The sequence below is a fragment of the Malus sylvestris genome, chromosome 15 (genome assembly GCF_916048215.2).
Source record: "Malus sylvestris chromosome 15, drMalSylv7.2, whole genome shotgun sequence".
Taxonomy (NCBI): Eukaryota; Viridiplantae; Streptophyta; class Magnoliopsida; order Rosales; family Rosaceae; genus Malus; species Malus sylvestris.
Genome location: NC_062274.1, coordinates 3955759 through 3972704, shown reverse-complemented (window position 1 = coordinate 3972704; position 16946 = coordinate 3955759). Strand labels below are relative to the sequence as shown.

At 35.1% G+C, this 16946-nt stretch overlaps 2 protein-coding genes and 1 long non-coding RNA gene across 13 annotated transcripts in view; all 3 read left to right on the top strand.

The window, feature by feature from the left end:
• The window catches only part of LOC126603741 (glutamate receptor 2.8-like), a 56881-nt gene extending 52481 nt beyond the window's left edge, over positions 1 to 4400 (top strand). For 2 of the 3 annotated variants that reach the window (XM_050270696.1, XM_050270692.1), the window contains exons 2-5: positions 1143 to 2473; positions 2575 to 2890; positions 3031 to 3449; positions 3541 to 4400. In XM_050270696.1, the coding sequence (XP_050126653.1) occupies positions 1143 to 2473; positions 2575 to 2890; positions 3031 to 3449; positions 3541 to 4149 (2675 nt within the window). In that variant the 3' untranslated portion in view covers positions 4150 to 4400. Of the gene's footprint in view, positions 1 to 23; positions 157 to 1142; positions 2474 to 2574; positions 2891 to 3030; positions 3450 to 3540 lie in introns of all 3 variants that reach the window. The other variant, XM_050270697.1, reaches the window with a different exon arrangement.
• An 881-nt stretch (positions 4401 to 5281) lies between these two features.
• LOC126603748 (uncharacterized) lies at positions 5282 to 8525 on the top strand. Of its 3 annotated transcripts, none has more exons than XR_007616370.1 (6): positions 5282 to 5686; positions 5820 to 5868; positions 6459 to 6507; positions 7421 to 7483; positions 7701 to 7858; positions 8247 to 8525. It is a non-coding gene; the product is annotated as an uncharacterized LOC126603748 (long non-coding RNA). The 3 variants fall into 3 exon arrangements; XR_007616369.1 differs by having other exon boundaries at positions 5307 to 5724; XR_007616368.1 differs by having other exon boundaries at positions 5307 to 5728.
• A 354-nt stretch (positions 8526 to 8879) lies between these two features.
• Positions 8880 to 14078, top strand: LOC126603747 (uncharacterized). 7 transcript variants are annotated; one of them, XR_007616366.1, is made up of 10 exons: positions 8880 to 9094; positions 9347 to 9465; positions 9583 to 9605; positions 9808 to 9923; positions 10496 to 10591; positions 11139 to 11217; positions 12182 to 12254; positions 12715 to 12922; positions 13412 to 13475; positions 14031 to 14072. XR_007616366.1 is itself a non-coding variant. In XM_050270710.1 (10 exons), exons 4-9 carry the CDS (start codon positions 9897 to 9899, stop codon positions 13447 to 13449), a joined length of 498 nt encoding a protein of 165 aa, XP_050126667.1. In that variant the 5' UTR covers positions 8881 to 9094; positions 9347 to 9465; positions 9583 to 9605; positions 9808 to 9896; the 3' UTR covers positions 13450 to 13475; positions 14031 to 14078. The 7 variants fall into 7 exon arrangements, 5 of the variants coding, with proteins under 5 accessions (XP_050126667.1, XP_050126666.1, XP_050126668.1 ...); XR_007616367.1 differs by lacking the exon at positions 14031 to 14072 and adding an exon at positions 13944 to 13986; XM_050270710.1 differs by having other exon boundaries at positions 8881 to 9094; positions 12715 to 12899; positions 14031 to 14078.
• The last annotated feature ends 2868 nt before the right edge of the window (positions 14079 to 16946 follow it).

Sequence of the window (16946 nt, the reverse complement as noted above, 5' to 3'; positions counted from 1 at the left end):
CACTATCTATTAGAATATTAAAGGTGTTGATTCCCAATTGGTTCAAATGGTCGGGGTCTTCCATGTTATTTGGTGTGGTTCGGTACTTTCACTTGGAGATGCTAAATGTCTGTGATCTGTCACAACCTTCTGCTCAGCTCGACCAAGGATGAGCCGGTATGGCTTGTGGGAAATTTAAATATTAATTATTTAATTTTTGTTATTGAATGAAAAAAAATTTAACCGGTGGCAGTTTCTTCTTCTATTAAGAATGTTTTTTTTTTTTTATGGTCAAACAATAGATTTTGTCAGATTAGATGTTAGATTAGCCAGAGGTCGCACTTGATGCGATGACAAGTGCCTTCGCCCATGAGCGGTAGGTCTCGGGTTCGAGACTTGGGAGCAGTCTCTCCATAAATGGGGGTAAGGCTAGCCGACATTCACCTCTCCCAGACCCTGCGTAAAGCGGGAGCCTTATGCACTGGGTACGACCTTTTAGATGTTAGATTAGCCAATAGCAAGGTTTGAAGTCACATCGTCATGCAAAGGCTCAACACATTTTCACTGGCCACTTGCGTATGAGGAATGTTGTTAAGAAGTGTTGTTTTGTTGAAGTGGCTACCTTTTGGCTTGCTACTGTTTTTTGGTTGCCGTCAAATCTTTTTCTGTTCATACAAGCTATCTTTGCATTTCAAAAAAAAAAAAAAAAGTTTGTCAGTTTTCTCCAAGTTTTTCATTAGAACATTGCATCCGGGCAAGCCTCAATCTCCAAATTAGTTTTCTACAACTTTACTCAATAATTTTGTTGTTGATGTTTTACATAAGCTTGTTTTTATAACATAATAAATGAACTGTTATAATACTTCTTTATATATATATATATGCTATCAAATTTCAAGTTTCATTAACTAACAAGTGCATGTTGTTCTTGTTCTTCTTCAATTCATATATCTTTAATTTTGTTTGTTTTCTAAAATTGCTCCAACGTGGCTCATCCAAGTGACCCTGGTCAGTTAGGCTTAGTTGGGTAGAACCAAGTTTGTTTGGATCTGGTTGGGTTGGATTTGTATCGTGATCAACCATTATAATTTTCCAGAAATGCTTATTTTTAGCTGAAATTACATCAGAGTTTAATTAATTTCCATTTGTCACCTTTGAAACAGCTATAGACTTGATAAAAAATGAGAAAGTGCAAGCCATCATAGGGTTAGAATCATCAATGCAAGCCAGCTTTGTAATTGAGCTTGGAGACAAAGCTCAGGTGCCCATAATATCATTTTCCGCAACAAGCCCTTCTCTTCACGGTTCATACTTTTTCCGAATTGCGCAGAATGACTCATCCCAAGTTAAAGCCATTAGTAGTGTCATCCAGGCCTTTGGTTGGACTGAAGCAGTGCCCATCAGTGTTGACAATGAGTTCGGAAAGGGAGTAATACCTTACCTGACTACTGCTTTGCAAGGAGTTGGTACTCGTGTGCCCTACTGGAGTTTCATTCCTTCAACTGCCACGGATGAGGAAATTGTTGCAGAGCTTCGCAAGTTGATGTCAATGCGAACCAGGGTCTTCATAGTGCATATGTCACCTTATATTGGCTCTCAGTTTTTCTCAAAAGCAAAAGACTTTGGCATGATGGGTGAAGGCTATGTTTGGATAATGACAAATGGGATGACTAACAGTTTTATTTCCTCGAGTTCTTCTGTCGACATAGACAACATGCAAGGGGTGTTGGGTTTAAAGACTTATGTTCCCATTACAAGGGAGCTTGAAAGTTTTAGAGCTAGATGGCAAACAAAATTTCGACAAGACAATCCAACTATCCCTAGTGTTAAATTAGATATTTTTGGATTGTGGGCGTATGATGCTGCTTGGGCACTAGCCATGGCAGTTGAGAAGGTTGGAACAACAAACTTCCACTTCCAGAAGATGAAAGATTTTGGCAATTCCACTGGTTTGGAGAGATTAGAGGTCTCTCAAAGTGGTCCTGAACTTGTCCGAGAATTATCAGGTACAAGATTCAGAGGTATTTCAGGATATTTCTGTTTGATTAATAGGCAACTACAATCATCTACTTTTCAGATAGTCAATGTGAACGATAATGGGGAAAGAGGTATTGGATATTGGACAGCCAAAAATGGACTCGTAAGAAACATTAAATCGAACAGAAATACAAGCAGACACTCTAATTCTAATGCCAGTCTTGGACCTATTATATGGCCTGGAGACACCACCTCGGTTCCAAGGGGTTGGCAGATTAGTACGAATGGGACCTTAAAGGTTCTAGTCCCGGCGAAGCTAATGTATGATGAATTGGTAAATGTAACGTATGATTCTAGAACTGGCACAACTAAAGTCACTGGATATTGCATAGATGTCTTTACCGCTGTAATAGAGGCATTACCATACCCAGCTCCTTTTGAGTTTTGTCCCTTTGCAAAGCCTAATGGTGAAAGAGCTGGAAGTTACAATGATATGTTCAATCAAGTAGCTCTCGGGGTAAAACCTCTTATTCTACGAGTTCTTCTTTCTTTTTCCCCCTATTATTTTACAGTTTATTCTATTGACATTATTTAAACATTAGCACTTTTACTTGACAGAAATATGATGCTTTAGTTGGAGATATTACCATTAGAGCAAATAGATCCTTGTATGTTGACTTTACATTGCCGTACACAGAAGCGGGGGTATCAATGGTTGTGCCTGTCAAAGGAAACAATGGTGCGAAAAACACATGGGTGTTCTTGAAGCCTTTGACCTGGGACCTTTGGGTAACCAGCTGCTGCTTTTTTATTTTCATTGGTTTTGTGGTCTGGTTTCTTGAACACCCAAAAAACAGAGACTTTCAGGGGCCTCCACATCACCAAATTGGCACAAGCTTTTGGTTCTCCTTCTCAACCATGTTTTTCATACATCGTAAGTTCCCATCATGTTAATCATTCTTTAGTGATCACTGATGCTGTAGAAACAATTGATATGCACTATATGAACTAAGCAAAGCAACTGTTTTTTCGATGACTCATTAATGCCATATATGTTTTCAACTTTTGAAACAGGGGAGCTAGTGCTGAGCAACTTGGCTAGATTTGTAGTGATCGTATGGTGCTTTGTTGTTCTCATACTAACGCAAAGTTATACTGCCAGTTTAACGTCAATATTAACAGTCCAGCAGCTCCAACCAACCGTCACTGATGTAAACACGCTCATTAAGAATGGGGACAAGGTTGGCTACCTACGACGTTCTTTTATTTACGGGATTCTGAAGCAAGTAGGATTTCAGGATGATAAACTTAGGGCCTATTATTCTAGAGAAGAATTGCATAAACTTCTTCAAGACGGGAATGAAAACGGAGGTATTTCTGCTGCTTTTGATGAAACGCCCTACATGAAACTTTTTGTTGCAACTTATTGTTCAAAATATACCATTGTCGAGCCAACATTCAAGTTAACATTCAAAACTGCTGGTTTTGCATTTGTAAGTCCACTTGTTCTCTTTCTGGGCTTCTCTCCTCTAACTAGTACATGTTTTCTGATGTAAGGATTTTTTTTCGTTGGGTTACATGTAGGTCTTTCAAGAAGGTTCGCTTCTCACGCGTGATTTTTCAGATGCACTCACTCAAGTGCACGAGGGAGATAAAATGAAGGCCATCGAAGAAAAGTGGTTCAAGAAAAATGAAAGTTGTTCAAACTCCGACACCGTGGGAAGTTCCAACACTCTTGGTCTTGATAGCTTTTGGGGCCTTTTCATCGTTGCTGGTGTTGTTTCATCACTAGCTATCCTCATATTTATAGCTATGTTCCTCTATGAGCATGGCCACATCTTGATACGCGCAGATACAGAAGCCTCATTTTGGACAAGAATTCATGAAATATTAAAAGTATATTATGGAAAAGACTTGACTTTGGATATTTCTAGGAAGAGCACGCTGCAAGATAGTGATCATGGTATAGCTGCGGCTGAATCTTCACCAAACAGCAGATATCCCCCAAGGTCATCATCAAGCTCTCTCGACCCCACTGGACTGCACATTGGTTATCAAGAGCTGGTGGGAACTCCTAATTCTTCTGTGCATGGTGGTGATCTGAGTCCCAATGGTCAAGCAACCCAAGACAGTAGTACTCATGAATATGGTATTGAGTTAACTTCCTCCCCAAATGGTGAGCGACAGAACTAAACCCTAAATTAGAATCGACCATTGACCAAGAAAACTATTAGTTGTTGTGTTAATATATATTCTCCGTGTTGCAGTCCTACTGTATTAGGATTGTGATTTAGTAAATGCTAGTGTATATAGGAATATCTTTGTATATTCACTTTAGTAGTTAAATTCCAATTAGAGTTGTAATCTTATTAGGGTAATGGTTTAACCTATCCTACTACTATAAATAAAAACACAATGAGATGATACAACACACCTCAGAATTACTTCTCTCTCTTCTCTCTCTTGCCGCTGGCCTCTCTCCCTCTTTGTCCTAAATACAAGGTCATCACCAAGCTCTCCCGACTGTGCTGGACCGCACATTGTTCATCAAGAGCTGGTGGGAACTCCTAATTCTTCCGTGCATGGTGGTGATCTTGGTCAAGCAACGGCAACCCAAGACAGTAGTACTCATGAATATGGTATTGAGTTAACTTCCTCCCCAAATGATGAGAGACAGACCTAAATCCTAAATTAGAATAGACTATTGCCCAAGAAAGCTATTGATTCAGAGTAAATTATTTTGTAAATATATATTCTCCCTATATTGTTTTTCTTATCTTAATTGATGGTTTATGACATGCAAAGGGGGTTGAAGAGATTGATGTCTTCCCTCACCCGCCACTTGCAAGAATTTATATGCAGCCGGAGACAAGTTCTCTGCAAGGCTATGTTCTCCCTGAATCTCCGCCTAACATTTTGAAAACTCTTTGACTAGATACTACATTAGTCGCTAAAATTTTCACTGCACAACTGCACTCCAATGCTCCGGCTTGTGCATGTGTTGGTGCCACAATTCCTCCTGTGAAGCTTATAACTCTTTGTCAGTTTAAAAATGTCTTTAAACACCTTCAGTAGGCATTAGGCTCTTTGAAATGAGTTATTTGTTATGTCAAATTATATTATATTTACTAAAACTCAGTTGAACCCGGCACTGTTCAGCAATAGTAAAAGGGCGGAAATGCCCTTGGTTTTTTCCGTGCTCTTTTGGCTTTTCTACAGTAGAAAGTCTGTTTTGCCCATTTTGGCCACGCGTCTTTCATCTCGGGTCTCTGCTTTGCTTTTCGTCTTCCACGCCGATCTTCAACTCTCGCTCGGTCTTTTCTGCTTCTGTCATTCTCTCTCTAAAAGATTCTTCATTTTCTCTAAAAGTCCTGTCTCCTCCTTCACTGTACCCAAGCTTTTCTCCGTCGGTTTGCTTTCCTGATTTCTGCTTTCCCCTTTTGCTCCCTGGATGCAGATCAACAACTGCACTGCTGTTCTTCCTCTCCTCCTCCTTAATTTTTCCACTCCAAAAACTTCATTTCATCTTAACTTTTTCATACGGCAACGAAATCGCGCAAGGTCGGAGCCTATAGATTCGTATCAGAGCCCTCTTCCATCTGATATGACACCCACACCTCAAAGTCAATTGTGCTCAAAGATTGGAGCCTAGAACAGTGACTGTTTTTTGGAGGAGGTTTGCTCATTCCGCCCAATCCCGCCGGAATTTGGTCTCGGCCCAAGAGAGAAAGTTGATCCTCACGTGACGATCTTTCTACCTATACTTGAGTTCGTTGAGTGAATTGAAAGTTTTTTTTTTTTTTTTTTTTTTTTTTTAGTTTTTGGTTTGTGGGTTTTTAATTTTTTATTTATTTTTTGTGTAGGTAAAGGAAGAACCCAGAAGATATATGTTCACTGTTCAGCAGCTAATGGGTATCTCTCTCTATAGTACCAGTACATGTATAAACATATGTGTACATCCATAAACAAACATGCATATTCTCATTTGTTGGATTTTTTATGCTCAGTGAGATTGAAGAAAATTTGAGTCCATCTAATTTTTGAATTTTTATAATATATATGGGAAGCTTGGATGATGGACAGTCTGCGGATGTTTGACTAACAAAACAAAGCCAAGTTAACATTTCTTTTGCAATTTTTTTATTTGTTTCTCTCAAATTGATAGGTTTTATTCATTTGGATTTTTTCCCTTTCTCAATTTTTTTGTCGTATCCCTCTCTTCCCACTCATGAGCATTCACTGTCGATTTGATGTCGCTATAGAAAATTGTAGTAATTTTTGTGGGTTTTTATAATTTGCATAAATTGACCCTTTTCCACAATGAATTTTGTAATTTTTGTGCGTCATGTTTATGAAGTTTCTCCATCCAGATCTTGGTGTTGGTAATTCAACTTTCGATTTTAACAGGAACAATTTACGGTTTTTGTGCTATGGTTTTTTAGCTTTATTCTTTAACGTTTGGTTTTGTTGTTGTTTGATTTGTTTGCAGGTTGCATTTGCAGAGGGACCACAACATCTTGGATAGCTTCTTTGATTTTAAAACATTTGAGGGTGAGATTTACATAATGATTTATATTTGAGGGTTTAGTTTTTTTTTTTTTCAATTTTAAAATGTTAAAATTTGAACATTTTTTTGGCCTTAAATTTTTAATTAGCTTATGTTGTGAGTTGTGATAAGGGATTGAATTGGGTTTGGGAGTTTTGATTTAATGATAGAGTCAGGTAGTTTTTTCCAATGAATAGAATTTGACAAATAAGTTGGTCGGTAGGAGATTAATTTGATTGTATCAGAACTGATGGTGCGGTTGGGCAAAAAAGAGTTATGAAAGGCTTAATATTGTTTCTTACTTTCTTTATACTAATTTAATTTTGGATGCTTACATTAAAATATTATAAAAAAATTGGATGCATGGACAAAACAATTATTAAAAATTGTGAGAAGCCCACCTGTATCCCATTGCTTATCCTTTTGGTTATTTTATTTTTTGGTTTTGCACTGCTTTTTGTCTTCCACGCCGAGTCTCCTGCAGCATGTGGCACACAAAAAGATAAAATAATAATTAAAAAATGGGTGATAAAACAAACAAAAATATTTAAAAAAGTAAGTTAAACCAGGCCACATGTTTTGTGGCACATAATACAATAAAAAATTATAAAAAATTTTGAATACATAAAAATCAATTATTAAAAATTATGAGAAAGCCCGCTCCCATTTTACCTTTGGATATTTTAGTTTTTGGTTTTGCTCTGCTTTTTGTCTTCCACGTGTTGATCATCGGGGGCCTTTTGTTGAGAGGGTTTCTCCCTATTTCTTTCATTTTCATCTCTTTCTTTCCCCACTTTTTCCTTTGCTTTTTCTGCTTCTTTCTTTAGCGTTTTTGCAACCGATGCTTCGTCTTTCTTTCGTTTGTGTGTCGTCATTGTTATTATGGGTGCATGATTTAGTTCTGTTTTGTGTTTTCAGGAAACGGTGTTGTTCGTTTTTCCCAGGTGTTGTGTTGCCATTTTCGCGCTGGTTCTACTTTAGGTATGTCATTCTTCTTCTTTTTTTTTCCACTTATTTTTGCTTATTTTCTTTTCGTGGGTAAATCTGATGTTTAACTTAGAGGGCACAAAATAGGGAATAATGATTAAAAAATTTATGTTTTTGGATGAATCTGGTGTTTAAATTAGAGTAGAGAAAATAGGGAATAATAAATAAAGAATGAAAGAGAAATTAAAAAATTTATGCTTTGTTTGACCAGGGTAAATGGAAAATGTAGCTCCGTCTCCTTTCGATAAATTACAGTCGTATATAAGGGTGGCGAAGATAAGAGTCCGAATTTGCAGGATATGGAATTCGTCGATTACCGGAGCTGTTCAAACATACACAGCTCTGCACTCTGTGTTACTTGATGAAATGGTGAGCGGTTGTTATTCATTTGTATTAATTAAGACTGGTAACAAGGGTAATTAACGCTAGAAATAACACTTTGTTCTATCATGTTTTTTTTTCCATGCTAAATAATAACCCTTAGGTTTATTTAGATGAATAGAGTGTGTGATCAATCTTTTGATCTTAATTTTTAATTTGACTGTTTCTATTTAGGTTAGTCTATATATACATATTTGATATTCAATTTATACATATTCTTTCTTCTCATATAAAATCAAATTGGTATTGTGATTTGCTTATTGCTTGGATTTCTAATTCTAATGACTTTATATTTGATATTTAATATTTAATCCTTGGATTAGTGTTAAATTCTATATTTTTAGTTTAATTTGTGTTTTCTTTTCTGTTTTTGCAGCTCATCATCCAAGTATAAATGCTGCTGTGGAGCTGCTTAAATGAGGTCCCTTTTCGGTTATAAAAACTCAATGTTACCTGCTTTCATTTCCAGTTTTTGAGTCTTCTATTTGTTTGCTTGCTGCAATTATTCAACTTATACTGCTATAACATTTGTTTCCTTCTGTTTTGTCCTCTGCATTAACTACCATTTGGATCATGTGAATGACAACTTTCATTTATATTTCGAATAATGAGTAGTTTATTGCTATTAATCTTCTGATCAACTTCATTTTTACAATTTTTGTCTTCTATCATTTTCTATGATGTAATTAAAATGTCATGTCCTACTGACAAAATGATGTCACTATTGATGAACCCGCAGCATCGCGCGGGCATGAGTGCTAGTATATACTAAAAGAGAAACATAACTGAAACACTGTTCATAGAGCAGTGTGATACCGATTTTAACCCTGCTTGCTTTGTTTATTTCGTTTGGACCATTCATCCGTGCTTCCTTTCTCTTTTCTTCTTACTGTTCATTCGTCAGTGTTTTCCGTTTTTACCCTTCAGCTGCTCTTCAAGTCTAGGTTCTTTTGCGTTTTCCACAGTAAAATTACGGTTTTGACCATGGTTTCCGGTAGAAATCTCTCGACTTCTTCCGAAAACACTAGAAACCTTAAACTACAGAATTCTCAGCTGCTCCGCAACGGGTTGGTGATTTCGATCATGCGTCCTACACTCCTCCTCGCGATCTCTTCCATCTCTGCTTCCTGATCTTTTCGATCTCTGCTTCCTCATCTTTTTGGTCTTTGCTTTGCGATCTCCTTGCCGTCTAATCGTGCACCCAATTTCTCTAGCCTTGAACAGGTAATTAAATCTCACTTCTTCTCAACTACCCAGGAGCCAAATATTTGATTTTTCGCCGTGGTTTGTTATTTTACCGAATTTGGTTGTTGATATTTCGTATTTTTTTTATCGTTCATTAGTGTTCTATTGGGGTTGTATCTTGCTAGAATTTCATAGAATTTGATTTGGCCGCGTAACTGATTGGCTTAAAATTTTGTGAGATTAAATATTTCTTGAATTTGATCATTAGATTTCCCTTTTTTTTTTTGGAAGTTGACGTGCTTTTCCATTCATCGCCAAAACCCATGCTGCCTCCCTCTTTGTCTTCTCCTCCAGCAATTTCCGCCCTTAGTTCTCAATTGGATTCACAGTAAAAACCCAAAAACTTAGAGGTACGAAAATTTCAATTTTTTTGTGTTTTTGATTTATTTTCAGTGTTAATTTCTGATTAAATTATTATTTGTGAGAAACCCACTTAGAATCTGATCTGGGTTTTGCTTGGATTCCAGAGTAAAAACGTTGAAACTTAAAGGTATGAAAATTTCAATTCTTTTTATTTTTATTTATTTTCAGTGTTAATTTCTGATTAATATTATTCTTGATAAATCCACTTAGAATCTTGATCTGAGTTTTGCTTAAATTCATCTTAGGGTTTTATAATTTTTTTAGTCTTATAATTTTCTGGTGCGCCTGTGATTAAATACAACCTAATTTGATTTTACCCACAAGTGCAGATCTTACCCCGCAATGCCCAATCCAGAGAATTGGTACTCATAATCAATAAGATTCATATGGTTTATTGGTATCAATTTTGGTTGCAGCAATGCTATTCTTGCTGAAGACCTGCCATGTAAGTGATTTAGTTTTTGCTTTTCGAATTTCTACTTTTCATGCATAATTATGAATATGTGGGTAATATTTTCTACTTAATCTCCAATTCAAAGAGTAGGATATTGAATTGTATTATCATTTTATTTAAAATGTGTTACCATTTTAGTTAAATTTAATCCCTAATTGATCTGACTAACCACCCAAAAAGGATTTCATACAAAATGTCTGCAAATAGATCGAATACTATTAATGAAAATTAATCCTTAATGCTTCCATCTGACTACATGGTAGTATTTTGTGGCTAAACATAGTTTTTACTCTATCAAATATTTACCAACTTACATTGACAAGTTCATTCTCCTTCATTTGAACATCAAAAGCCAAATCACACGTGGATCCCCAAACTTTAGCTTTACCATTACTAATCCTCTTGCTTGGGAATTTAAAAAAAAATAATCATAAGCAAACATGAATCTTATTTTATACCAACCCAGGATGTTATCATAAAAATCAATTGATACGAAGAGTTGAGCTATTAAAGACCTTCGAAATTGTGTCAAGTGTTACAGAAGTAATATATTTTGTATGCAGAAATTCAAAGCACGCAGAGATCTCGAGTCAAAAACAGAGGTACCCATCCCCTTTTGTTCGATTTTTGCTTTGTTTTATCTCTGTTTTCATTTTTGGGTAGGATTTTGTGCTTTATAACTGGGTTTAATGTGAAATTTTTGAAGCAGCTAAATCTCATTCAGTTCTGTTTGATTGATTGTTTATCTATGATTTGTTCTGTTATGCTTGGTAAGTTTAAATTGACTTGGATTTGTATTTGATTCGAGTTGATTAATTTTTTTTTTTAGTTGTAAATCATATTAGTTGCAGATCATGAAACAATTTCATGTTTGGTTTAAGAGAATAGGCTTGATTCAATGAGATTTGGATTCATGAGTTATAGCCATCTGAGATAGGCAAGAGTGTTTGCATTCTGTAGAAAAAATTTAGGAGCTACAAAACTATTCTTTAAATTTGAGTTTTGTGATTACTATTTTTGTTCTTTATCTTATTAAAATTTTGAGGATTCAATGAGATTTGGATTCATGAGTTATAGCCATCTGAGATAGGCAAGAGTGTTTGTATTCTCTAGAAAATTTAGGAGCTACAAAACTATTCTTTAAATTTGAGTTTTGTGATTACTATTTTTGTTCTTTATCTTATTAAAATTTTGGTAAATTTTCAGCAACTCTTGCACAGCGAAATGACTCCCACCACCCAACAAACGCAACTGCTACAATTTCAATTGCAGTTCTTGAAGAAAGGTAAAGCCTATGTTCTGTACAAAGTGTTGGATTTTTTTATATGGGGTTTCATTTTTTGTGCTTTTTTTTTTCTCTTGAGAATATTAATATTGTTGAGTTATTAAATTCGACTATTGCATGGTTTAAATTTTACTTCAAATTGTAGTAAGTTTGAATTTTGGATGAGAGTTTAGAATATTTATAAGTTGGTTCTGTTGTGGGATCTCCATATAGCAAATTTATCCTACTTTGTATTTCAAAAATCATAGGTTAGATTGTCTACTCTAGCTATACAATTCTTCCATGTTTTTCAAATCATGGAATGAGTTTCTCATGCTGAGATTGTAACCCAATCAATAAGTAAGTGAAACACAGAAGTTCTATATCGCATGTTAGTTTTAATCCATTTCAAAAAATCCTATGCATGGTACAAGAAAAGCATTTCTTTGCTGCAAAGAAGAGTGAAGTACTGAACAACAATGTGAAAAGTTGGGACCTAGAAAACAAGATATTTTTAATGTGTATTGTAACTACATGGATGTAAATAAGATAATTTTTACATATCAATTGTTCTTTATAGAACATAGGGATGTAAATAGATTTTGATATGAAACTGGAAAGAAGAATACCAAATGAAGCACTGATTTGTTGAGATATTTATTTTTGCATGGAAAAAAATTGATATTTTTTGTCCTTGAAAAAGGTATGCCATGTTTTTAACGTTTTGGGTTTTACATGTTACTTCGACTTTTATTGTTTGCCTCCTTCAGCATTACTTACATTCATTTTCCAGTATTGGCTGATAAAAATTTATAAAATAGTTAAGACTTTAATTAGAAAGTTTTAGTCATATTTTTAGTCATATGTTATGTGTCATTCCAATTCAAAGATCGGAAAATGACTGAAATAATATTTACTTCCTTCTGTTTTTTCAAATTTCCTTTTGGTCCAATTTTATATTTCATTTCTTTGTGACTTTTTGTAGAACTTGGAACCAGCTTTTCACATAACATGGATGATGAATGCAAGAAACTCATACACAGAATAACTCCACCAAGGTATATGCAAATTAAAATCATAACTTGCGTCAATATAGAAGTATAAATTATTTTTTATCACACAACTTTGATAGAATAATTTGTCTCATAATTTAAAATATTGTAAATATTTTAGCTACCTGGCAATCAACAACTAATATCACTTCCAAGAAGGTAAGATCAACATATGATATGTCACAGCAGTATATTTTTCACAAACAGATGGTAAAGTTGTACACATCACATTAGGCAAGTTTCAATCTTTTTTACTTCCATTTTAACATATTTCTAATTAACATTTTGTTCTAAATTTTGATTGAACTTTATTTAAATGTTTGATTTGTGAATTTCACAAGTCGAATTACCACCTCTCTCTCTCTCCACTCTCTCCCAAAACTCAATTTTGAACTTTTTATGCATCTTTTTTTTTTTTTTTTTTTTTTTTGAATCATTGCCTAACTGTCTTTATTACATTTTGCAGTTGTATTCACAACTGTCCAACATTTTGCAGTTGTATTCACAACTGTCCAAGACACTCTCTGGAATTTATTACAACAAAAGGTCAAATTTTCCTTCTTTGGAAACACCTCAAGCTAGGAACAAGTTTGGTATCCAAGCTTTACATTCAACATTGTTTAGCAGCATGTAGCAAGCTTTGTTTGACTGGTATACCTCTCAATACTGCATTTGTAAGTTATGCAGTTATCATTAGTCCAACTTTTTGAATGAACAATTATCTTCTTCTTTGCACTTTGAAAGAATAGATTTTTCTCTTGGTATCCAAATTTGTTCCGTTCATGATAATACATATAAATTGAATTGCCATTCATAATTCTCTGTTTTCACTCAACATTATTTATGAAAATTGAAGCTATAAAATATCTCATATAATTTTTAATCCCGCATTTATATTCATGTGAATATGTAAAAATGTATATACATTTTTATATTTTCGCAAGGTGAGAAATATACCGTTCACATTTATAATTTGTAATAGTGATCTGGAACATATTCTCTTTATCAGAATGATGATTGAGATAATATTGTTTAAATCATTATCTCCTTATCACTAAATATTTTAGTGCAATACTAATAATTTCACCGCTAATGAGAACCTTATCTGTGATTTTCTTTTGTGTTGTCACTTCATATTTTACTGATTGATGTATTTCTTGAAGGTGGTGATGTAATCATAAGAAAAAGTCGAGTTCTTTAGTTCATTGCAAATCGACCCATTGCCAGGTATCTCTCTCTCTCTCTCTCAAGATATTACCAATTAGGTGTATTTATACTCTTATTGGATGTGAATTTTAGTATAATGATGTAACTGCATGATAACCTATGCATTGTTTGGAGTTTAAATATAACACTTAAATTGTGGGCAAATGTAAATGTGAAAGTACGGATAAACTATAACCTCATCCATCATTTATTTGAGAGATCACTCAAGTTGTGAAGAAATGTAAATAGCCATTTTATGAAGATTATTAGCACTTAATGTACAATTGTATTACATAATTTTTGTGAAGAATATATTTATCAGCAGAATGTGCTTTAAAGAAAAAAAAAAACAGTTTGTAAAGTAGGAGAAACAGCCAGGTGCCACTGTGTAAGATTCTAGGGACTGCTGAATTGGAATACTCAGAGAAACGATATGCATCTGGATCACTAATAATGTTTTTTTGTGTGTATGTATCTCATATGTTGAAGGCACCCTAATATTAGTAGTCAAAATGGAGCAATTTGTCTGGATATTTTGAAAGACCAATGGAACCCAACTCTGACCTTTAACTGCAGAGATTCTTGGGTCTAAAAATAAGAAAATGGAGAGAGTAACAATTGGCTTTGGGTAAGCTTCCACTCTCTTCTATTTATAATCTCTTTGAGAAGTGATTTTGGTTGCTGGTTGAAAGAGATAATGTCAAATTCATATATGAACTAAGAAAATAATATGCATGTATAATGAAGTGGAATTTTTCCTAACATTAAAAAAACTGAAAAACAAGAGCTGCTCTACTGTTTATGCAGCGAGCAAATGGAAGGAAAGGAAAAACAGTTAATTTAATGATCCATTTTCTCAATCACTCTCCACATTTTCTGCAAGCTGAATCGTTCGTATCTTTCAAACTAAATAGTTTTTACTTTTCTGTGTATATATTATGTCTTGCATTCTTTTATTAGTTTTGAAACTATAACCGAGTATATCTTAGCACTACAGCTTTCCATAAAGTGGTTCCAATAATATAGTTTCATATATAAAACTCTTACACTCTCTTTTACTAATTTTTGTTACACTATCAATCACTCACAGGTCATACTATTCATAGAGTGGTTCAAAGGATTCCAAGAGCTGCATTTACCCAATTTATGCGTTTCATGTTAAACTTCTTTCAAAAAGCTCAAACATCTTTCAGTGTTAATATACATGAACCTTCTTTAATAATCTCTTATAGCTTCGAAATATGTTTTTTTTACACAGTTACTAACCCCGCATCAACGCGCGGGCCATATTTCTAGTGTGCTCTATTAGTTAAAACCAACAGAAAGATTGAATGATGTTATTGTTAGATTATAAACTTGCACCGTAAGTAATATGAGCTTCTTATCAAGAGACTGTCATATAGGGTTAAATCTATGTTAAGTTCTTTATATGTGTTGTTATGCAAAAGACTTTAAATATTTCTTTATATATGCATGTCAAATGATAATCACAAACTGATTGAATGTTTATTAATAAAAAAAACACAAGGCATCAAGGACGACATAAAACCAAACCCTAACCATTAAAGAATGCATAAATGGTTAAATGAAATACAAAAATAGAGATAAACAAAAGTTAAAGAATTCGAAAGGATGGGAACTCAAGTCGCATACATTCGGATCACCAATAGGAAATAAGCATATTAATCAATACTTAAGTGATAATCCAATCAACAATTACATCATTTATTTTGTAAAATTTAGTTTAGAAATTTAGTCTCTCTAGCATTACTTAAAACTGTAATGACCCGTCCCCAAATATTTCGGTTTTTACAATTTTAAAATGTGAAATTACGAAAATACCCTTCAAGGAAAATGCGTTGATTTTATTTGACTGTCTTGTTGTGTCACGTAATATCCATTTTCTTGGCGATACTCGTAGTACTCGTCGCTACAAACGCGCGGGCACAAATGGAACGTAATTTGTAGTTATAACAAAGGAATTATTAACGATTAAAGTTGAGGACAAAATGGTTAATTGACCATAATCTGGAAGGCTCCAGATTTTGCTGGAAAAAATTTTTTAGGCCACATGTGTGGCTAGGATGGAAGGTTGAGAAGAGAAAGAAGAAAGATGGATGGATGAGAAAGAAGATAAATGAGAGAAAAAAGGGGGAGTGCTAGCCAATCGGGGAAAGAGGAAGAGAGAGGACCAATGGGAGGAGAGAAAGGAGGGGAAAGGATAGAAGAGTAAGGCACCAAATCCTTCTACCCGTTTCCTGCGCGACCCGACCTGAACCCTCACCATAGTTTTCGACGCCTTTTCAAGCAGGTTTTCCGGCAATCCAAAGCCACCTACCACCTGGAAACCATCCCACAACCTCCCCTACTCCATTTTCATCTGTTAATCGGTGGATTCTAGGCCCAAGTTTCGTGGGTTTCGCATCAATGGCTTCGAGGGCACCCACGGCAGCAATCCGCCGTTTTTGAAGCCACCACCATCGATCATCACCCCCAATAGACTTTCCACAACCCCAGGAACAAGGCCCAAGCATTGGATGAGGCGTCGACGTTCGTTTAGACATCAATTGGGAACACCTAATTCTAGAGTTTCAGGCAAATAAATGGTGAATTGGGGTGATTCCCGGCCGAAATGGACCACTGCCCAGGTATGAAAGTTGTTCCTCCCATCGAAATCTTCATTCCTATAAAATTTGAGAATTTTTGGAAATTGTTGAATTTTCCAGCGAGTCGGGACGGTGGGCCGCCACTTGCGGCGGCGCGTGGGGGAAAACCCGAGGTCCCTCCTTAATTTTTCCGACTTGCTGAATCCAAATTCGCTGTCTGTTTTCCCAAATTTTATCGTTTAGGTATAGTTTTACTAAAAGGTCTCTAATTGTGTTTAAGCGTGTTGGCAGGAAGCGACATCATCCTCGTTAGTTCAAGCAAGTCTCGGGCAATAAAATATGTGAGTGGACCCCTTCATAACTTATATATATTTTTATAAAATATTAGCCTATGATGCATTTTATATCTCATGATGTGAATATATTTTATAATATGCTTTATAGAATTCTATATTTTATGGTTTATGAAATATTTATAATTTATCGGAATTACGTTTTACGAACGGATATGAATTACTAGGATTTTCATATATGGAATTCTATGGATTTACGAATGTGACTTATCATGGATTTATGAAATGTGACTTAGAGCTTTTGAACTTCGGTGTTTTAATACGAGTTTTGAGACATGTTTTTGGTACTTACCTAGTGGGTTATCATACAGCGCATCTGCACACCACGGGTATAGATGTCTATGGCCATAAGACACAGATGATGGAGAGTGAGATATGATATATATTATACCCCCAGCTTTACCGCCAAAAGCGGTGTTGGACAGCTTCACTACCTCCTCATCAGCAGTCAGCGATTCAAATTGACTGTTTATCATCCTACTGTCTACCATCTTTTAAATAAGTTTCTTCGCCTCCCTCACCCCAGGCCAAGA